The sequence below is a fragment of the Diachasma alloeum genome, unplaced genomic scaffold (assembly GCF_001412515.2).
Source record: "Diachasma alloeum isolate Michigan unplaced genomic scaffold, Dall2.0 Dall_scaffold_00333, whole genome shotgun sequence".
Taxonomy (NCBI): domain Eukaryota; kingdom Metazoa; phylum Arthropoda; class Insecta; order Hymenoptera; family Braconidae; genus Diachasma; species Diachasma alloeum.
In genome coordinates, this window is record NW_021680472.1 from 422,331 (window position 1) to 442,952 (window position 20,622).

Below are 20,622 nucleotides of genomic sequence, written 5' to 3' on the forward strand. Positions count from 1 at the left end.
CACGTGAAACAGAGAACCTTTCGAAATAACCAGAACTGAGATTTTACGACATGGGACCGTAACCGTTAAATTTATTTTCTTCTCTAAATTTGGATTTTCGAGGAAAGTGTTTACTCAACGAGAATTTGGAGGGTTGTAAATTATAAGAGCAAAACTCAAGTATTTGACATTTACTATTTCCGTAACGGTTTTTCTCACGCTTGCGATGCTGTTTTTCGTTCTCTTTGTCCATTGTATTCCAGGCTTTCTTTATTCTTCTATTTCTGGTATATTTTTAATTTCCTGAACTATTTAAATTATTTTCCAACAATAATTTGAATCTCGCGGACTATTATGGCCGATTAATAGCGCCATCTATAAATTTCAACGTCAAGACATCACAATTTTTCCGTTCTTACTGGTCCCACTATTATGTTCACCAAGAAACAGAACTGACAGCCAGCCAATCATCATTGAGGAATTCACAACCTCCGACAACATCGAGATCATTTTTCCGCAGACTTTATTGATTGATTCAAACAACATCTGTAAAACCACACCACCCCCTTTAACAGATAGAACAGTAAAGAATGCAAGAGCTTCGAAAAATCTCAAACACTGTGCATAGTCCATAAAAAAATCACAAAGTCGCTGGATTTGGATGTCGGTATAGCGTGCACTATACTTTGCCATCAGTTTTGTCATCTTTACCGGTCTCCGACTTCCTCTTTCCGTAATAAGACACAATGGCGTCTGGAGTAAGTTTCAATATTCACAATTTTCAGCCATAAACATCCGCCTAAATAAACATTGAATATAATTTATTGAGGTGTAATTAGATTATCCACTCCTTCAGTTACTTAAAGGTGTAATTATTTTCTTTCACAGACTCTGTACACGTACCCAGAGAATTTCCGGGCTTACAAGGCCCTAATTGCGGCCCAGTACTCCGGTGCTCAGCTGAAAATCGCTGAGGACTTCGTTTTTGGGGAGACTAATAAATCTGAAGGGTTTCTGAAGAAGTTCCCACTGGGAAAGGTAAGTTGATGAATTTTTGGGATATTCAGAGAATTAGAATTCAAGTAGTTTTCGGTTCAATTCGCATGACTCAGATAGTGACTTTTTGGTTAATTTTGGTATATAAGTAATTCTGGATGATTGGGGCAACTAGGCCCATGACTAGATGACGCACATATGGTGCGGGAAAATTTCATCAGCATTGTCAGAATTTTTTAGTTTTTGTTCACTCTATTTTTCTAATGACATTCTCATATTGCGTGTATTTTTTTTACACTTTTTATGCAAGTCTAATGTTAATGAGATTTTTATGTTTAGGTCCCAGCGTTTGAATCAAAGGATGGAAAATACCTCACAGAGAGCAATGCGATTGCCTACTATGGTGAGAAGTTATTGCTTCAATATTTATTAGTTGAATTATTAAATTTGGGAACTCAAAGTCATATACACTTATCTGTGGAAATTCAGGAATTACCTATGTAGCGATAAACAGTTATGAATTGGTAAAATAGAATAAGTTCACTTAGCTTGAGGATGACTTTTTGACGGATCTTTAATGAAATAAGGCGTATAAAAAAAATGTTCATAAAAATTTTGCCATCTCTTCCATTAATTACGATATATTCACTGAAAATGGAAACTTGTATTACATTGACCTACCATATTTTATGACTTCTTTATTGGAAAATCCAAGGAATATCTACTTTTAAAGTCTGACTATTGTACTATGGACATGTCCTTGGAAGGATTTTATTCAAAATTATGAATAAGTTATTGAATGATTTATGATTCATAGTGGCAAATGAGCAACTGCGTGGAAAGACTGAAGCTGAACGTGCTGAGGTGATTCAGTGGCTGGGCTTTGCTGATTCTGAGATTCTTCCTGCGAGTTGTGCTTGGGTATTTCCACTTTTGGGAATAATGCCGTCCAACAAACAGGTATCGAGCATTTATTTTTATTAGTAGTTTCTATCTTCTCCCTCAAAGGCGAAATTGTAAATTTTTTCAATTTTCGTAACTCAGGGAGGAATATTGAAGACTATCAATCAATTATTATTTCGGAATATTACTTAAGTAATTTGCATTGATTGATTGGTACCAACACATCGTTAATTATGAAAACTAGCTAGTATCTCATTGGTCATAGATCATTAAGAGAACTTGTCATAGAAAAATTTCCTCAGCTTCGAAGTAGGTTTAACAAAGGTAGATGAGACTATTGTTTCAATTGTTGAAAAATATTATTTCATTTCACATTATCCCATTATTATTTTCAGACCATTGAACATGCTAAAGAGGATGTAGCAAAAGTCCTGACTGCCCTGAACGTCCACCTCCTACCCAAAACCTACTTAGTCGGTGAGCGTATCACCCTTGCTGACATCAGTGTGGCAATGACCCTTCTCCACCTATACCAGTATGTTCTGGAGCCAAAACTTCGCCAGCCTTACCAGAACGTTAACAGATGGTTCCAGACCATTGTTAATCAACCAGAAGCCATAAAAATCATCGGAACATTCAAATTGGCTGACAAAACCCTAGAGTATGATCCCAAGAAATTCGCCCAGTCACAGGGAAAGGTGAATGACTAAATTTACGAAAAAACTATCAGATGAAAAAAAGACTCCAAAAACGCCCATTAATCTTGTTTGTTTATTTTTATTTTTTTCATGGATGAAGATATTATGACGCGAGCCAATTTCACATATTCATAAATTAATATATTTTTCGAAATATATATTTTTCTTCTCGGATGGAATTTCTATTACGACAAATAATTTTGCTCAATCCATCAGTGAAATGTTGTAATGGTTTGATCAAAAAATTGTCGGTAATTATGGCAACATTTCGAAAATTCAGGATTTCACAAATCAACGAGAGCATGCAATGTACTCGCTGCGGTGGAACCTAAATTCTTTAATTATTCATCAAAAATTGACTTGCAGTCAAAGAAGGAGAAAGAGCCCAAGGAGAAGAAAGAAGCACCCAAGAAGGAAAAGAAGGAGGAGCCAGCTGAGGAGCTTGATGCTGCTGATGCTGCTCTCGCTGCGGAGCCTAAACCCAAGGATCCCTTTGATCTGTTACCCAAAGGTACCTTCAATATGGACGACTTCAAACGGTGCTACTCTAATGAGGACGAGGCTGTATCAGTTCCCTACTTTTGGGAGAAATTTGACCCTGAGAACTACAGCATCTGGTTCGGCGAGTACAAGTACAACGATGAATTGACCAAGACTTTCATGTCTTGCAATCTCATCAGTGGTATGTTCCAACGTCTTGACAAGATGAGGAAAGCAGCATTTGCCAGTGTCTGTCTATTTGGAACTGACAATGACAGCTCTATTAGTGGTGTTTGGGTTTGGCGTGGACAAGATCTTGCATTCACAGTTAGTTGATTTAATTTTTATATATTTTAGATATTATTTTAGTAGCGGAATTGTCAATACAGATGCGAAGGAACTGTCAATTATTCTAAGGCTGTAGACATTCATTAACCCTAGTCTGGTCACCTTACGCGACCCAACGACTTTGGTCACGTCCGCAGGGAAGTGCCGCCGTGTTATTTAGGCCCGAACGTTGCCAAATTCACTCTACACTGCCCGGGCGCGTTTAGCGAGTTTCCGGCAACGCCGCGTAACTGGCACTTTCATTCAACATGGGGAAAAAATAATTCCTCTGTGAGAAAAAAATTGTTTTCTTCAGGAATTTCGAGAATTATGTTGTTCTGAAAGTACTCTAATTTTTTAGATACTTTAATTGGAAAAGTCAAATTTTTTTGAATTTTTCCGATCAGCCATTCAATGGCAATTCAAGAAAAACGACGGGCTGCGGCGTTTCCCTCATATGGTGACCAATCTAGGGTTAATCTATCTCTACCTACTGTATACTATCCCTACCTCTGACATTGCAAGTATGATTTATTTAGGGGAGAGTGGCGCAAAATGAAACGGTCGAAAATACGACTGTTTGACGCAATTCAAGTAAACAAAAATTTTTTTATTAACAATTTTTTAAAATTAATTTTTGTTTATCAACTTTTTTTTTATTATTGGAAGTACTGATTAGAATAATAATTTTTCATGTAGTAAAATGAAAAATTATTGAGAAGTCTTGATGGGAGAAGATTTTGTCAATGGATTAGTTGAAAAGAAAATGAAACATCAAAATCCAAAGTCCCGAGGAAGGCCCAGGGGGAGATCCAGATGGGGAAAAGGAAAATGTGATACTGAATTTCAATCGAATGAAAAAAAAAGTGTAATCGGCCTAATCTAATCAATTGAATTGTAATCAATTGAATTATAAGACGAATAAAACATTATTATTCTCATCAGTACTCCCAATAATTAAAAAAGTTAATACACAAAAGTTGATAAAAAAAATTTTTTTTTGCTTGAACTGCGTCAGTCGTGTTTTGGCTGTTTCATTTTGCCTCACTCTCCCCTAGTTTAAATATTAAAGGAATCACTATTATTTGAGTATTTCAATGAGCAATTCTAATGAACGTGAATCACAAATTCCGTAAGGAAGTGATAAATCTCAATTTTGAAAGAATCATGGGACTTTTTTATAGTTGTTCCACTCATGATGACTCGCAATTACATTACAGATTCAATTGGCACAACATGCCGAAGCAATTGAAACATGAGTTCTGATGAATTGGCATCGAATTTCTTGAAAAAATCCTTGTAAATATGATAATTTTTTGAATATCAATTTTAATAACATTTGTTGTTTTCTACTTTACAGTTAAGCCCAGACTGGCAAGTCGATTACGATTGTTACAACTGGAAGAAACTTGACCCCAAGGACCCCCCAACAAAGGAACTTGTTGACAAATACTTCAGCTGGACAGCCAGCGACAGCCAGGGGCGCAAGTTCAAGGAGGGCAAGATTTTTAAATAAAATCCGTCATACGCTTTACAATAAGAGGGACAAATCTTTATTCAACGCGAAATAAACATTGAAAAATAATATCATCAAATCACTCATTTTTATCGATTATGAACTTCTCTCCTCCTCGCCCCTCCCCCCTCCGCCATTTTTTATTGCTAAATGATGGATTGTTATTTTAATTAAAAATGAAAATTTGAACAAGAGAAAGTGTTTATTATTCATTTATTTATACAATCGATAACTAAAATTCTGCATGATTTTGAATTTTAGTGTAAGAGCAGAACAACAGATGAATCCAGCTTATTGATAAGTTGATAAAAATCATGGGATAGAAGAGATTTAGAGGAATACAAAAAAAATGTAAGAAAAATGTTTTTTTGTACATTTTTTTTTGTATAAAACTTTTTCTCCAGAAAATGAGTTTCTTGACATTTACGTTAGCAATTATCAAAATATTTCAGAGTAAATTTTGGGACTGTTCTATCGGCTGCTCTTCGGAGTTGTTTAAAATCCTCTCTCGGTGAGCCACTCTTTGATGCGGGAGACGTGATCACCACGGAATTTTAAAACACCATTGGGCTCCAGAATTTGAGAACCAATCGGAACGCCAGTTAATTCGTACAGATATTGCTTCAGTTCCGCATGCAAAGCGACGATGTCTCCTTGGATTTTCCTAACATATGTGACTCTTCTCAATCCTCGTTTATCTCTCCTCAGATAAACTGATTGTTGATGATTTTTCGAACGTTCTATATAGTAAGGGAATGATTTTGCTTCATCTGAAACGAACAATTTATTAAAAGATGAGAATGAACCAGAAAAAGTCCAGTGAATTAGTAGATCTCCTTGAAAGGAGAATTTTGTGATTATCTTGATAATGTCTTCCACGAAGGCAATAGAGATATTCATCGAGACCCTATTCATAGATCTTTCTGTTGATGTATTAATCTTGAAGTTTTTTTATAATATAATATTTATGAAAACTTTTTTAATTAATTCACAAAATAACTCGTATTGAACAACTTTTAAATAGATTGGATTATTTATTTACCTCTTTGTGGTTTCCATCCAGAGGGTAAAGCATCAACGTTTTTTGGAGGACTAGGTATATAAGCCAATTTTAAACATCGTTCCACAAACATCCATTCCTTTGGGTCTTTAGAGACCTCGAAGTCTGTATATTTTGTCTCTTCATTGTATACAGGGGAGGTTTTGAAACTGGCCCATCGTTTCGCGACCTGTAATGCCAATTTTTTCGATATATATAACGACCTGACCAGAATTTCTAAAGATTACGAATTGTCAAAAAAACATGGAATTCAAGGAAAAATTTGTTTTATTTTATTTTTCTTATCTTTATTGAATATGAAACCTTCCAGAGGGTCAGTGATGAGGTGAATATATTAGAGGATAATCTCCGTTGGAAATTTGAACAGCTACCGAAAGTCCTTTGGCAAATTGGGCTAATGAATTATTAATGTGGTCAAGGAGGAATTGAAATTATGCTGTTTGTATTTTAATTCCACTCGAAAGATGCAATTTCAGTGTCAATTGTCGAATGTCGATGAAAAATACTTTTATAAGGTGAAAATGAAAAATGTTCAAGTTCTCAATGCCAGATATTCAATTATTACGATAATTGGAGGCATTAGTAAGTTGACTAGGAGTTTTCGTGAAAATTTCGGAATGAATAGAGATCGTTTTCAATAACTATAGTTTTTCTGTACAACGAAGATTCTCATTAAAACTCCGCTATTTTTCTTTGATCCCGAGAACTTCACAGTAAGACTCGGGAATTGACTCATTAACCTTCCTGCCATTGATTTGAACATCGAGGAAACGATGCCAACTTATCTATAAATTATTGACAAACTGTTTTCTACTGCTTTCACTATACATTCATTAACTTTTGATTAAAGATCATCTCCATATCCATCTCAGTTTCTTTAAAATTGATTTTAACCATATTTTAGTATATGAAACAATCCATGCCAACTCAACCACATTGAATTTTTTTGGTTCTGAGAATCCTGAATTGGTATACTCACTGTCAAGTACTCCATAAGTACATACTTTCTCTAAATTTTCACTTCTTTAACATATGTTGTTTGTCTACAACATATGACAACAGCTCAAATCTTGGAAAAATCATATCTTATAAATAAATTGACGAATTTTGATAAATAAGAAAGTATTTTTTTAGTTTTTTTCATATACTCTTCGAATAAAAATATGACAGTATTCAGCGGTCAAGTATTAGCCCATGTTTCGCATTTTTCAATTTAAAAATTTCCCTGTTACGCAGAGGTCGGACGAAAATCAATTGATTTATTTTTTCTTCGATGGACAGCAATAATGCACAACTTTTTCGGGGTATTTTAAGGCGAGATCTCCATATGGAGACGAGGGAAATTTTTTTCGACCGATTTCAATTTTTTCTTTCAAAATGTACGTTTTGATGTCATCTATCTAGATCCAATAAAATATGGATACCATCCCATTGAAATTTTTCGAGATATCGTCGTTTTAAAATTTTTTTGGTCGGAATTGACTTTTGCACACCATGAGATGGGTAAAAGTCAGGGAAACCTTTTTAAACTTTGGCTTCTAATTAGGATTGTCAAGAAACATTTCTATATGAAATTTTAGGTTGATATATTTGATAGTTCTTGAGATGGAAGAATTCATCCAATATTTTGAGAAAAAAAAATTATTTTTTGTCATGGAGTATGAGTGGGATTGGCTTTAATATTTTCAAAAAATGGTAATCCTTATGCCTTTTTTTTTTGACACCATATATTGGGATCTATTCGGAAGCCTACTACCAATGAAATTGGTATAAATGAAAATAGGAGAAAAAAAATACGTGAAGAGTAGCAGTCGTATGTAATCTGTCAAATGGCTTCTATCGCGCTGCTTCTTTTTCTTTCACAATTAATCATAACCAAAGGCCCAGCAGAAATGAAAAAAAAATTTTTACTTCTGACAAATGATAATCATATAGAATTTTTTCGCATAATTTCATGATGAAATACGTTATTGGCGATAAGGATAAGAGATTTTTCTCCATTTTATATTCATATTTCATTCCAAATATCGTTAATTGATCAAAATCGCATGATTGATGGACCAAAATTGAAGGCCAACGATCGACGGCTGCAGCTCTGTGGTTAAAATGTAGGGCTTGCATGCGGGAGACCTAGGTTCGCTTCCCGGTTGTGGCGCCAAATTTATGATACTCTCAATTTCATAGTTTCATTGCCGAGCGGGAGTCTCTCAACAAACGACTGCATCAGGGCAGGTTTTTCCCTTAAGGGAAGTTTGTCCCATTTTAAAATGGTCCGAAAAAATTGTCTATTATTATTGTCCATCGAAGAAAAAATGAATCATCTGATTTTCTTCTGGCCCCTGTGTAACAGTGAAATTTAAAAAATAAACTCGAAAAATGGGCTAGTATTTGTCCGCATGTTACTGTCGTATTTTTATTCGAAAAGTACATGAAAAAAAAAATTTTTATTTACCAAAATCCGCCAAGTTGTTTGTAAAATATGATTTTTGAAAAATTGCAGCTTTTGTCATATGTTGTAGACAAACAATTGATGTTAAAGGCAAATTTCAGTAGGAAATCAATTGCAATTTTCTTTGATTTCATAACAAAAAGTCTATACGAGAGTCTTTGTTGTCAATTGTAAACTAACATTCGAGAAAATTGGTACCATTTCTATTCTATTCACTGTATTAGTGCTACAGTCAGTACTGGTTTCCACATAGAAAAACAGGCTTCTCAACAAAAAAGATGCGACAGATGCTTTATGTAAGTGATCATCCCTTCATGTGTTATGAGACTTGATATTCTTTTCATTTCTACCATTTCCATAAGGAGTAAACTTCGGAATGGGTTCTAAGTTACTTCTTCATACAGATACAACTGACTATTGATTAGAATATTTTACTTCGACTAATGATGAAAACTTTTGAAAGGTTTTCACCTTTAGAAAGAGGTTATACCCCCTATCTATCACAGAGATACGTATACAAGCAAAATTTATGAAATATTGACATAGTATAAGGTGGAAAGTTGCTTCATTTCAAGTGATAGGACTTTCTATGTCACCTAGATGCGAGAATCAACGAAAAAATGACAATGTGTAATTTTTTGCAATGAAAAGATTTTTACATGAATTGCTCATTTCCAGCAACTATTGAAGTAATAGACGTGTGCACCAAAATCCTGTGCACAAGTATAATTCAGCAATACTAACTAGTAATCAAAAATTGAAATTTATATTCTAACCTTTATTCGTATTATGGAACACCAAACATCCATTTATCAAAAACTTGGTATTGTTTGTAATAACTATTGGTATTTTCATTGATTTCGATAAAAAATTGCAAAACGAGTATTTTGCAAAAAAAAATTCCAATCTGCCAAGTAGTTTTAGAGATATTGAACAATAGTTTTTTTCTTAGAAAGCGTTGAATACCTTCGAACCACTCATTCGATTTCGCCAAAAGCTACAAGTCTATTGAATTTAAACTCCTTTCCTCAGTTTATTCGAGAATTATCGTGCATACATCGATTCAATCGCAAAAATGAAACTTGTCAATAACCATTAAGCTTTCCAAAGTTACATAGGGATATTCTGACTTCATTTAATAAATATAATCACAAGGAATATTTTGGCATATAAAAATTCAATTCAGTGAAGTAGTTCTCATAATATTCTACATCATTTAACCAATTGCCAAACTTTTATGCCCTATCAATATTCATTTGTGAATTGGAAATTAATTCTAAGTTCCATTTTAAATGTTTTCCAATTGCTAATTCATCTAAAAAAAATCTGTAATTAGAAAAAAACATTGGGATGAGGCTGAAACTGTCTCCTTGAATTATTGTTCTTCTTCAAATGCAAATTTATAAAAAATGCAATATTTTGAGAGATTACATTCTACTCCTTCATTGATGTTCCATTGAATGCTAAAATTCAATGGGACACGATACCTCCTATCGTCTATTTCATAGAAACCTTAACCCCCCGAAAAATATTTAAAAAATCTAACAAGTGAATTGTCACCTTACGTATAAATTTCAGCAATTCCTAAGGAATCTAAACAAGCATATTTCAAATTCCTACTACCCCTCAGTGGGCAGATATTCTTGAAAAACCTTCAATAAACAAATGTACTCAACTCAACCTAAAAATCCTTCTCAGCCCCAAGAACTTCAGGATAACTAATTCAGCCATTATTTCCCAATACTTACTCTCGGCCCGAAAGCATCCCCCGGCGAAAACAACCCGTCAATTCCCCTTGAATATTGCCGGCACGTGGAAAGCACGGTACGTGCAAAAATCCGTAGGGCCGCCATTTTGATTCTGTTAAATATAAGGGTCGATGTGGTCAGCCATTGACGTGTGCTCACGGGCGCGTCTTTCTTTTCATTCTCGTGTGCATCATCTAAAAATTTACCCAAAGCCAATCTCCTAATTCCATACCTCCCAACGCCCCTAAAGTGCAAAAAGTGCCCCCCCCCCCCCATTAACTAGTCCCTGACACCCCTAAAAAAGGTTGGAATTTTCAATCATCCAAGTCGAATCCAAATCCGAGCATAGTAGACCGGTTCAGAGAACATTCGACTCAGTGTTAAAACATAGCCAGTTGTCAGTGGTAATAAAAAGGATGTTGAGTTCACATGGTCGAAAAAAAGTGCCAGTGGGTAACTTTGGATAATCTCTTACTCTCTCATTATCCCATTCCCACTCGTAAGTTATCACGAACGAACCTAATTTTACATCAGTGTGACTATATCTACATACCAGTGTTTCTATTTCCATTGCATTAATATTCCTTATATTAAGGAGTAAAAATCCGTGTCAAATTGTGTTCCGCTAACTTTTAATTTATCAACTCCCCAAACTCGATAAATTTTCAGTACAAATAAACCACGAATATAGGCTCTGTGATTGTATTTATTAATTGGTAACGGTTGAAACAGCAGGACGAACAATCATTAAATAATTATTAAGTAATTAAAAAAGAAAATGCATTGATATAAACAACGTATCGATGATATAATTTGCGGGGGATCGTCTGGCTGCATCTAAAGCATGTAGTCCCCGCCCCCAGAATCATTGAATTCAAGATTTACCATTAAAACATCGAGGGGTAGATTTCCTCGAAATAGTGGACGCAGCGAAAGGGGATATCGAAGCAACACGTCCCAGGGACCCAGGGACCAATGCGTTAGCACAAATAGACTATGTATTAATATTACAATAATTCACCAGCAGATGGTAGTAGTGTGAAAAAGCAGCAAGTAGTACCAGGCGTATAAGAGGCAACCCTGCAACGGTACTGGTGTGTGTTTTTCACGGGTTTAACATTGTTAAGTTATTCCCGTTGTTTCATTCTGTTACAACAATATACCGAAACAAATTTCGGCCTCATTGGTAAGTTCATTATGATTATTAACTAATCATTATATATTCAAGGGCTTGATTACTCTCTGTGACGCCCAACAATTCAGTGAAAAATGTTGGCGACTCCGACTTTTCCCCGACCTTTTGTTTATTCGTGGCGGATTCTCTCACTCTTCTTTTTCCTCTGAGTTACGTCTACTTCTTTTTTTTTCATCAAGTTTTCGAGTCGTTTTGCATGAGCTTTGGAACGATTATTCGGCGCCCTACGCTGGGTAGTCGGGTAAGGAAAGTTGTTGGATGAAGATTTCCAAGGAATCAAGAGGTGTTTAGGGAGGGCAGAGTTTAGGAATTTCGTGGGGAATTGTATCGCGATATCGCACTGAGAAAATATCGCGAGCGTTCCGTTGTTACAACGTCTCCATTGCGGTGTGCCCCCCTGTTGGTGAGAACTCACGCCACAGTTTTCGTAGGAATTTTTGTATGTAGTGGAGAGATTGGAGCAGTGGTAATGCAAAGTTTGTCACGTACTTTTTTTTTCTTTTCGAGCTGGATGTAGAGGTTGGGAACTTTGTGAAGTTGCAGATAGCTAGTGGGAAGTATGGTGAGGGGTGGGGAAGGTAGGAAGGTTGGTTGGTTGGATGTGTGATTTAGACGTGTTTGAGGGGATATCGAGGGAGTGGGCCTGACTTAAGACTTGCTTCTTCACTCTGAGGTGGTTGTGAAGAGTTTTTACGGTATTTAAGAGGGTTTCAGGAGGGGCGTTGATAACTGAAGGGAACTTTTTGAATAAAAATACACTTTTATTTAAATTCTGAACCATTTTTTCGACTTCAATTGCAAGTTATTTTTGCGTGATGAGGTGAGGAGAGCAGAGCAGTACGAATGAGGGAAAATGGTGAATAGAGAACCTACTTTGCAAATTGTCGTAGTCGATTTTCCATAATCTTTCCTTGTTCCTCCAGTCGGGGAATGGAAACAGATAGGGGAGGGTCGGGTAAAACGGACACTTTGGATTTTTTTAAAATTATTCATAACTCAGAAACAAATTGATCAATTGAGCTCAGTTTAGGCTCGTCCCAAAGGGAAGGAATTGTTCTTTGTATTGAAAGAAAAATTATTAAATGTTATCAATATTTCAACTCCTCAGTAACATTTAAAACAAGCAGGGGGGCGAGCCTATCCGGCAGAAGGCATGTAACTTTTTTATGTGTTACTAGTCTTTTTCATTTTTCATTTCGACCAATTCCATTGGTAGAAGGCTTCCGAATGGATCCGTAGTGACCGAAGTGGTTAAAATGTGGCTTGGTTGCACGATAGATTTATACCGCGCGAGTTCAAGCCCGCCTTTGAACGGGGATTTTATAATATCTTGAAAAGAGGTTTGTCCCTTTGACACTACAAACGACTATATTTGATGAATAAATTGATGATTAAGAAAGAAAAATGAAAATATTTTTCAAGGAGTCAAACTCTACCTACATGCCTTAAGTATTCTGCGAAAATGGATACTAAAATGGGTCCTTCGGTGTATTTTTAAGCCTTATGATGATTGACCATGAAAATGTCTGACTCTTAAAATGAATGAGCCTTCCAACATTTCAATTCTTGAAAAATCTGAGCCTCGAAAGGTTTAACCTTCTGAAATTGAGTTAAATTTCCGTTTTATCCAGTGGGATCAGCATATCTACACGACCTCGTTTCGAAAAAATATTTCCATATAAAAATGAATGATAGTACAACGACAGGTCATTTTATACGAAAAAAGTTTTTTACATCAATTGCTCTATTTCAAAAAGTATTGAATCGATTAATTTGAAATTTTATACAAGAGTGCAACTCGATGATACTAACTAGTCATCAACATTTCACAACTTTATCACATCCTTCACTCATGTAATGGAACGTCAGAGCCACTTTCAGTCAAAAAAAAATCGAAAAACACCAATATCTCGAAAATTTTATATGGACGCATATATAGATTTTGAAAGAAATAGATAGGAGACATCAAGTCGAGTATTAAAAAAAAATTGAAATCGGATGAATAGTTTTTGAGATATTGAATAATATAGTTTTATACAAAAAATTGAATATCTCTAAAACTATTCATTCGATTTCGCCTATCTACAATTCCAGCCGATAATATGGTAAGAGCTATAATCCTCCCAAATTTCCACTTCCTCTCTCGATTTTTACGAGCGCTATCGTGTTTCCATGGATTTTACCACAAAAATGAAAAAGATCAATTACAGGGCGACTCATCCTAGTTCACTAGGGATATTATGGTCCGATTCGATAGACATTATCATAAGGAATATTTTTACGCCAAAAAAAGTCAATTCAATGCAGTACTTTTTGAGATATTGAGAAAAGAAAATTTTTGAGGAATCGCTATATCTCAAAGACTACTGGACCGATTGAGCTGAAATTTGGTCCAGATATGCTCCCAAGTATGACCAATTATGAGCCAAAATTTCAGCTTTCTATCACTTTACCTCTTTTTTTGTGTAAATTTATAAAAAACCCAAAATTTTGTACGCACATACGGACGTACATTTTCTAAAAACATCATATCTCGGCGTTTCATGACATTCTAAGTCATTTCCAGGCAAAATTAGCAAATCGAAAAATCGACCGATTACAAATCTTCCATTCGGAAGCAAAAAAGTCAAAAGTGTCCGTTTTATCCCAACCTCCCTTACGAAAGCAATTTGTTTATGATTTTGCGACTATCTGAAGGAAGGGACTGAATTGGAAACCTTTCATTTTCAAAAAAACAAAATATCTTAAAGTTTTTCAATAAACCTACTACTAGTTGCAGAAATATTTAGAGGCAAACTTGAGTAAAATTTTCAAAATTCATAGTCATTTTTTTTGCTACTTTGCACATTCGTTAGAGGACTTTTAGCGACCGAATGAACACGCATAAAAATTCACTCCAAAATTACTCCAACCGTTTCCATTCATCTTCAAAAAACTCCAACTTCCTCAGCCATTATTGATTTTTATTTAAATTGCTATTATGACCGTTAATGGCTGAGGAAGTTGGAGTTTTTTGAAGACGAATAAAAATTAATAAATAACTGCATCTTTGCGGGAGGTCAAGGGCATTTACGGGGGATGAATGTAACTGTGATGATAAACTTCGGAGTAGGTATTTGGAAGTTTTAGGATTTTCGTTGAATAGACGAATTATTACAAGTTTGGCGATTATTAATCCGGAGGGATGTGGAAAACGTCTCAACATAGAACTACGTTTTTTGTTGCTCATCATCTTCCCGATAGAGGACATATAATATTCTCCCAAAAATCAAAACTCCATTTTCCATCATATCGTCACGTTTCATGGTCCCCAACGAAGTGAGCTATCAACCACTTGTTGATTTTATATTTCCATTGGCAAGCTTTAAAAGAAGGCAAATTGAAACATAATTTGCTAATGATTTTGATGATGCATTCTAATTAGTCGATAGGGGCGAATGGGGGTAAGTGGAAACTTTTCCGAAATGATAATGACTCTGCGATTTGTTGATGGAACAAGATTTTTTTTCCATCGAAAGTAGTGATGCCGCGAGACACTTTACAAGACAAAACTTTGGAGAGATAATCTTCAAACTTCTCAAAATGAACATGGAAATCTTTGCTCTCGTCTCAGTCTCGACATATGTAGTGATGACTCCGAGCCAATTTATCTCATCTCGGTCTCAAGTTTTTCCTGTTTGCTAATGTAAAATCTCGGTTTTTGTCTCGGTTTGTCTCGTCTCGGTTGTTTTCTACATATAAAAAACGCGGAAAAATGGAAACCGCGATGAGGTAAATTGACTCAGAGTCATCACGAGAGGAGTCGATATTACTCATTTCGAGACTGAGAGGAGAATGAAGATTTCCATGTTCATTGAGACCGAGATCATTTCTCTAAAGTTTTGTCTCGTGATGTCTCATTAAATGTCTCGCGGTATTACTAATCGATAGTAAAGTATTCTCCTTTGTAATGAGCCCATGAGATTCAATTTACAAATTTGTTACCAAGTTATGACTATTAAAAAATTTCCGTTCACTGAGTAAAACGAACAAGTTCTCAAACAAGTCTTGTTTGAGCTAACAAAATCGTTAGTTGAAAATTACCAAAAAAATAATGGTTTGGTTCAAATGTGAAAGTCTCAAACATGAATAATTGCTCTGCTCTCAACAATAGCGAAATATTTAGCTCAAGAGGCGGATCATTCATACAAGACGGTGCTCTTTCAGAAGAAAAAAATCTTTTGTAGAGAGATGTTTACCAAGATATATTTTGTTCCTAAGTTGTAAGATTGTTGTCGTTTTTCGTCTGTGATTATTCTATAGCCGGAACAACAAACTACTATTCCTCGGTTCATATAAAACGAGCATTTTCCGGGAGCAAAATACGTATAAGAGCAACGAATAACAAAGAGTAGTGCTGGAATCGTATATTATGTTATAAGTGTGAAAAAGGGGGAATGTTAATACGAGTGGGGTAATGTTTTTAGGGAGAGTCGTAGGACACGCGCAGCCGAGCGATAGACGAGACGAGACAAGCCGAGGGGGCACGGTGTCGAGCTGAAGGCCGTGTCGAAAAGTGCCTTTTCGTTTACTAGTAAACGAATTAGTATATTTCGTAACGAGTGCAAAAAATATTTTTTCACGAGTTACGAACAATATTTTTCATCACAATGTGGCGGAAGTTGGACTTTTAGGCACGCGGAGCGTGCCGAAAAGTTCACTTTTCGTCACAGCGTGATGAAAAAGTTTTTTCGTGTCACAGGACCTGAAAAACCCCATTTTCGTGGCGCTGCGCTCGCCTTCAGCTCGGAAGGCAATCTTGCACGTGGGGGACGGTAATCTGTTTTCCAAGGCTCGGACATGTAATGTAATATTTCGTTTACAAGTTTCGACTTTTGAAACTTGTAACTTCGATTTTTTGTTTACTAGCAAACGAAAAGTCTTTTCGCTTACAAGTTTCGACTTTTCGTTTACTAGTAAACGAAAAATGGCACACTTCGGCACTCGCTGAACTTAACATCACTAACAAAAAATATAGTTCGGATACACATGTGACGGGGTGTTTTAACCCGTGTAATTGGCAGCCCTCGGTTTCGCCTCGGGCCCGAGGCTAAGCCGAGGGCTGCCAACTTCACATTCGTTACTACCCCGTCGCACAGCGTGATGAAAATTACATTTCTTGACCAGGCTGTGTGGTATATTTTGAATTCAATTTGGATAAATAATTCTTATTCACTGGGAGAAAATAGCACTTTTCGTCAAAAGGCGCGCAGCGTCCGTGAACCCCTGCCTACAGACGTAATTGACAAAAAAAGTAATATTCGTCATCCGGGCGAAAAACACTCAATTTCTTGTAATTTTTTTTAGCCTTTTCGGCACTTGATCGAGAAACAGATTATGACAAGAATGGAGGGTAAAAACGTTCCGTGCCGCTAAGCAGGAGAATGCTTCAAAAATGAAGAAAATGTCATTCTCAGCTATGAATCATTTAAAGTCTATTATGATCAAAGTTGCTATGCTTTCAAAAAAAATTTCTCTGAGAATTTTCCGGGACAGGATTTTAGCCAATCGCAGGGCAGTATTTGAGGTCACAATACTCTTTTGTTATCAAATTTTTTCAGAAATTGCACACTAGCTTCTGGAAATTGCATGTGATAATTGCATAGTAGCTCTTCATTTATTTGTAACCAATTGAATGTTTTTCTGGAAGAAGGCCTCGAATACTGGGCTCCGCCTGGCCAAAATCCAGTCCCGGGAAATTCTCCGCCGAATACCCCTCGACCATCAAAATTTCTTTGCAATATTTCCCTCAAGCTTCCCTCCAAACAAACAAAACTTGACACTTTCATTTGTTTGCAACGAAGCTATCGGGAAATATTCCGATAATTTTGAAGGTCTCGGGGTATTATAACTGAGCATGCCATTTCTTTTTGTTTTTTGAAGTTATTGATGCAACCTTGCTTCCAAATTTGCGGAAAAAATGGAAAAAAGTGATTTTAAATATTGGGTGGTTTAGAGCTCATTTTGATGTCATTTTGATCTCATTTTGGTGTCTTCCGAATTCAATTTTCAAGTTGAAAATTGAATGGAAGAAAGTCGAATCTGTGTGACCCAAGGTAATGAGGCCTGAACTTTGGTTGGTATCGATCGAGAACACAGTTCAACCTACGAGAATGGGAGGGTGTTGATCGCATGTTGAAGACGAGTGTTCATTATTAAAAAGAACACTTGCCCGAACATTTCTTGTCCAAAATGGCACGTATGTATACCTAGCCGGCAAAAGTAGCAGAATCGAATTTTCGTTATTGGATGATTTGCAGCTCATTATGAGCTAATTTTATACACTTTCAAAAAATTTTTTGCTAACGTCGTTTTTGAAAAAAAAACGTGTCCACGCTAGCTTTTTTGTAAGCTAGCAAAAAAAAATTTCAAAAATGAGCAGAATTTTTTTTTTGACATGGGATAATTTAAAGCTGATTAAAAGCTAATTTTCTACGTTTTCAAAAAATTTTTTGCTAATATACTTTTTGGAAGAACGCCGTTGCTGCTAGCTTACTGCAAGTTAGCAGAAAAATCATCTTAAAATGGAGAACAACCTGATTTTCAGTATCGGCTGATTTAGAGCTCATTAGCAGCTAATTTTTCACGTTTCCAAAAAAAAAATTCATTTTTTTTTCAAACCAATTTTTCAATTTTTTTTTCCAAAAAAAATTTGTTTTTTTTTTTTAAGAAGAGGATGTTCGTACATGCTTACAGACTAGGGATGAATCCTGTTAGTTACCCTTTTGAAAGGAAAAAAATACCGGGGAGTGCCAATTCTTTTGCAAGTCAACAGGAAAAATTCGCAAAAATGAACAGGATTCTGTTTTTGACATTGGATAATTGAAAGCTCATTGAGAGCCAATTTCTTACGCTTTCAAAAAATTTTTTGCTCATGTACTTTCTGGGAAAACGCCGTTGCTACTAGCTTATCGCAAGTTAGCAGAAAAGTTATTGTAAAATGGAGTAAAATCTGTTTTCCAATATCGGATGATTTAGAGCTCACTAGCAGCTAATTTTTCACGTTTGCACTTTTCAAGCACTTTTCAAGTTATCATTTTTCCATCAGTTAATTCCCAACTTTCTGTCAGGGGTTTTTTAATTTAGATTGTTCAATTTCCATTTTGACGTGGACTCTTCTTAGATTTCATCGTGGGGGCTGATTCGCGGAGTGTCTCATGACGGCAAGCACCATCTAACAAAATTCTAGGAAATGCTAAAATTTTCATGAAAATGCGGGAAAATTCCCCGAAATTCGAGGGGGTTTTGCAAGTTTCCGAATTTTCTAACGAATTCAGGAGAAGTTCGTAAGTTTGTAGAAATATGTAAGAAATCGAAGAAACTCCTTGAAATTTTGAAAGAATTGAATAAACTTGGAAACATTTCGAGAGAATCCAAGTATTTCTGGTTGTTCTCCTAACTCGAAGTTCAGCCAATCAGAGCGCAGTATTTGAGGCTGTCAGACAGTTTTAGTTCGGAAATTTCTTAAAAATTTCAAAATTTTCCAACTCTGACAGCACCAGGCCAATTGCAAGATCAAATCAAATATACAAAGAAAAATAACACTCATGAAAATTCACCTGTTTTCTAGAAATTTCGATAGAATTCTTTGAGTTTCACGAAATTTTGAATATATCAATCACTTCTAAACATTTTGGAGTAATTTCAGAGACTTTTCAAAATTACGTATGTTAACCTAGCAGGCAAAAGGAGCAGAACCGAATTTTCAATATTGGATAATTTGCAGCTTATTATGAGCTAATTTTATATGCCTTCAAAAAATTTTTTTGCTAATATCGTTTTTGAAAAAAACGTCTCTGCTAGCTTTTTTGTAAGTTAGCAGAAAAATTATTTAAAAAATCAATAGAATTTGATTTTTGATATCGGATAATTTAAAGCTAATTAACAGCTAATTTTCTACGTTTTCAAAAAAATTTCAGCTAACCCAGTTTTTGGAAAAACGGCGTCAATGCTAGCTTACCGCAAGTTAGCAGAAAAAATGGTTCAAAAATGAACAAACTTTCATTTTCAATATGGGATAATTTAGAGCTCATTAGCAGCTATTTTTTTACGTTTCAAAAAATAAAAAAAAACAAATTTTTTTTCAAAACAAAATTTTTTCTGAATTTTTGTTTTTTTTTGACAAAACGACGCATTTACATACTTTTGACTGAAATGTAGAAATAAACTAAATCTCATTCATAAAAGTGGCAAAAAAAAAACAGTTTTGTTATTGGATAATTGAAAAATCATTACCAGATGATTTGTTATAATTCCAAAAGTTTTCATCTTTATGCCGTTTGGAAAACAATAGCGTTGCGGCTTATTATGAGCTAATTTTATCTGCATTAAAAATTTTTTCTGCTAATGCCATTTAAAAAAAGCGTATTCATGCTAGCATGATGCGTATGCTAGCTTTTTTGTAAGTTAGCAGAATAATCATTTAAAAAATCAACAGAATTGAATTTCCGATATCGGATCATTTAAAGCTAATTAAGAGCTAATTTTCTATGTATGCAAAAAAATTTTCAACTAACCCAGTTTTTGGANCTTTAAAAAGTCAACAGAACTGAATTTCCGATATCGGATCATTTAAAGCTAATTAAGAGCTAATTTTCTACGTATGCAAAAAAATTTTCAACTAACCCAGTTTTTGGAAAAACGGCGTTGATGCTACCTTACCGCAAGTTAGCAGAAAAAATGGTTAAAAATTAACAAAATTTGGTTTTCGACATGGGATAATTTACAACTCATTAGCAACTATTTTTCACGTTTCGAAAAATTGTTGAAAAAACTTTTTTTTTTCTCAAAAAATGTTTGTTTTTAATGAAAAAATTCAATGTTTCTTTTTCACAAAATGGAGGAATGACCACATTTGTGAAAAAGATAAAAAAATCCTTTTTGNTCGCAAGTTAGCAGACAAAATGGTTAAAAATTAACAAAATTTGGTTTTCGACATGGGATAATTTACAACTCATTAGCAACTATTTTTCACGTTTCGAAAAATTGTTGAAAAAACTTTTTTTTTTCTCAAAAAATGTTTGTTTTTAATGAAAAAATTCAATGTTTCTTTTTCACAAAATGGAGGAATGACCACATTTGTGAAAAAGATAAAAAAATCCTTTTTGACATTGGATAATTGAAAAATCATTATCGGATAATTTGTTATTATTCCAAAAGTTTTCATTTTTATGCCGTTCAGAAAACAATAGCGTTGCGGCTTATTATGAGCTAATTTTATATGCACCTAAAA

The 20,622-nt window shown here is 35.0% G+C and overlaps 3 protein-coding genes across 5 annotated transcripts in view; 2 read left to right on the forward strand and 1 right to left on the reverse strand.

Annotated features, from left to right (window-relative positions):
• Nucleotides 1–423: 423 nt before the first annotated feature.
• Nucleotides 424–5,093, forward strand: LOC107040419 (elongation factor 1-gamma). The gene is made up of 7 exons (XM_015260506.2): nt 424–737; nt 868–1,017; nt 1,315–1,378; nt 1,793–1,935; nt 2,274–2,576; nt 2,943–3,383; nt 4,744–5,093. The coding sequence occupies exons 1-7, from the start codon at nt 726–728 to the stop codon at nt 4,897–4,899; spliced, it is 1,269 nt and encodes a 422-aa protein (XP_015115992.1). The 5' UTR covers nt 424–725; the 3' UTR covers nt 4,900–5,093.
• Nucleotides 5,083–10,376, reverse strand: LOC107040420 (probable 39S ribosomal protein L49, mitochondrial). The gene is made up of 3 exons (XM_015260507.2): nt 10,157–10,376; nt 5,942–6,137; nt 5,083–5,669 (listed from the first exon to the last, which is right to left on the reverse strand). The coding sequence occupies exons 1-3, from the start codon at nt 10,259–10,261 to the stop codon at nt 5,395–5,397; spliced, it is 576 nt and encodes a 191-aa protein (XP_015115993.1). The 5' UTR covers nt 10,262–10,376; the 3' UTR covers nt 5,083–5,394.
• LOC107040418 overlaps nt 10,263–20,622 on the forward strand; it is a 66,298-nt gene continuing 55,938 nt past the window's right edge. For all 3 annotated transcript variants that reach the window (XM_015260504.2, XM_015260503.2, XM_015260505.2), the window contains exon 1: nt 10,263–11,342. The gene's annotated coding sequence lies outside the window, so the exon portion shown is untranslated. The remainder of the gene's footprint in view (nt 11,343–20,622) is intronic.

What these genes read in the sequence shown, in the direction of transcription:
- LOC107040419 (XM_015260506.2), top strand. An exon ending in CAATGCGATTGCCTACTATG is followed by an intron (nt 1,379 to 1,792) that starts GTGAGAAGTTAT and finishes TATGATTCATAG; the next exon opens with TGGCAAATGAGCAACTGCGT. An exon ending in TAATGCCGTCCAACAAACAG is followed by an intron (nt 1,936 to 2,273) that starts GTATCGAGCATT and finishes TATTATTTTCAG; the next exon opens with ACCATTGAACATGCTAAAGA.
- LOC107040420 (XM_015260507.2), bottom strand. Translation starts at nt 10,261, where the DNA reads ATGGCGGCCCTACGGATTTTTGCACGTACCGTGCTTTCCACGTGCCGG. An exon ending in GGGATGCTTTCGGGCCGAGA is followed by an intron (nt 6,138 to 10,156) that starts GTAAGTATTGGG and finishes TCGAAAAAATTG; the next exon opens with GCATTACAGGTCGCGAAACG. An exon ending in TGGATGGAAACCACAAAGAG is followed by an intron (nt 5,670 to 5,941) that starts GTAAATAAATAA and finishes TGTTCGTTTCAG; the next exon opens with ATGAAGCAAAATCATTCCCT.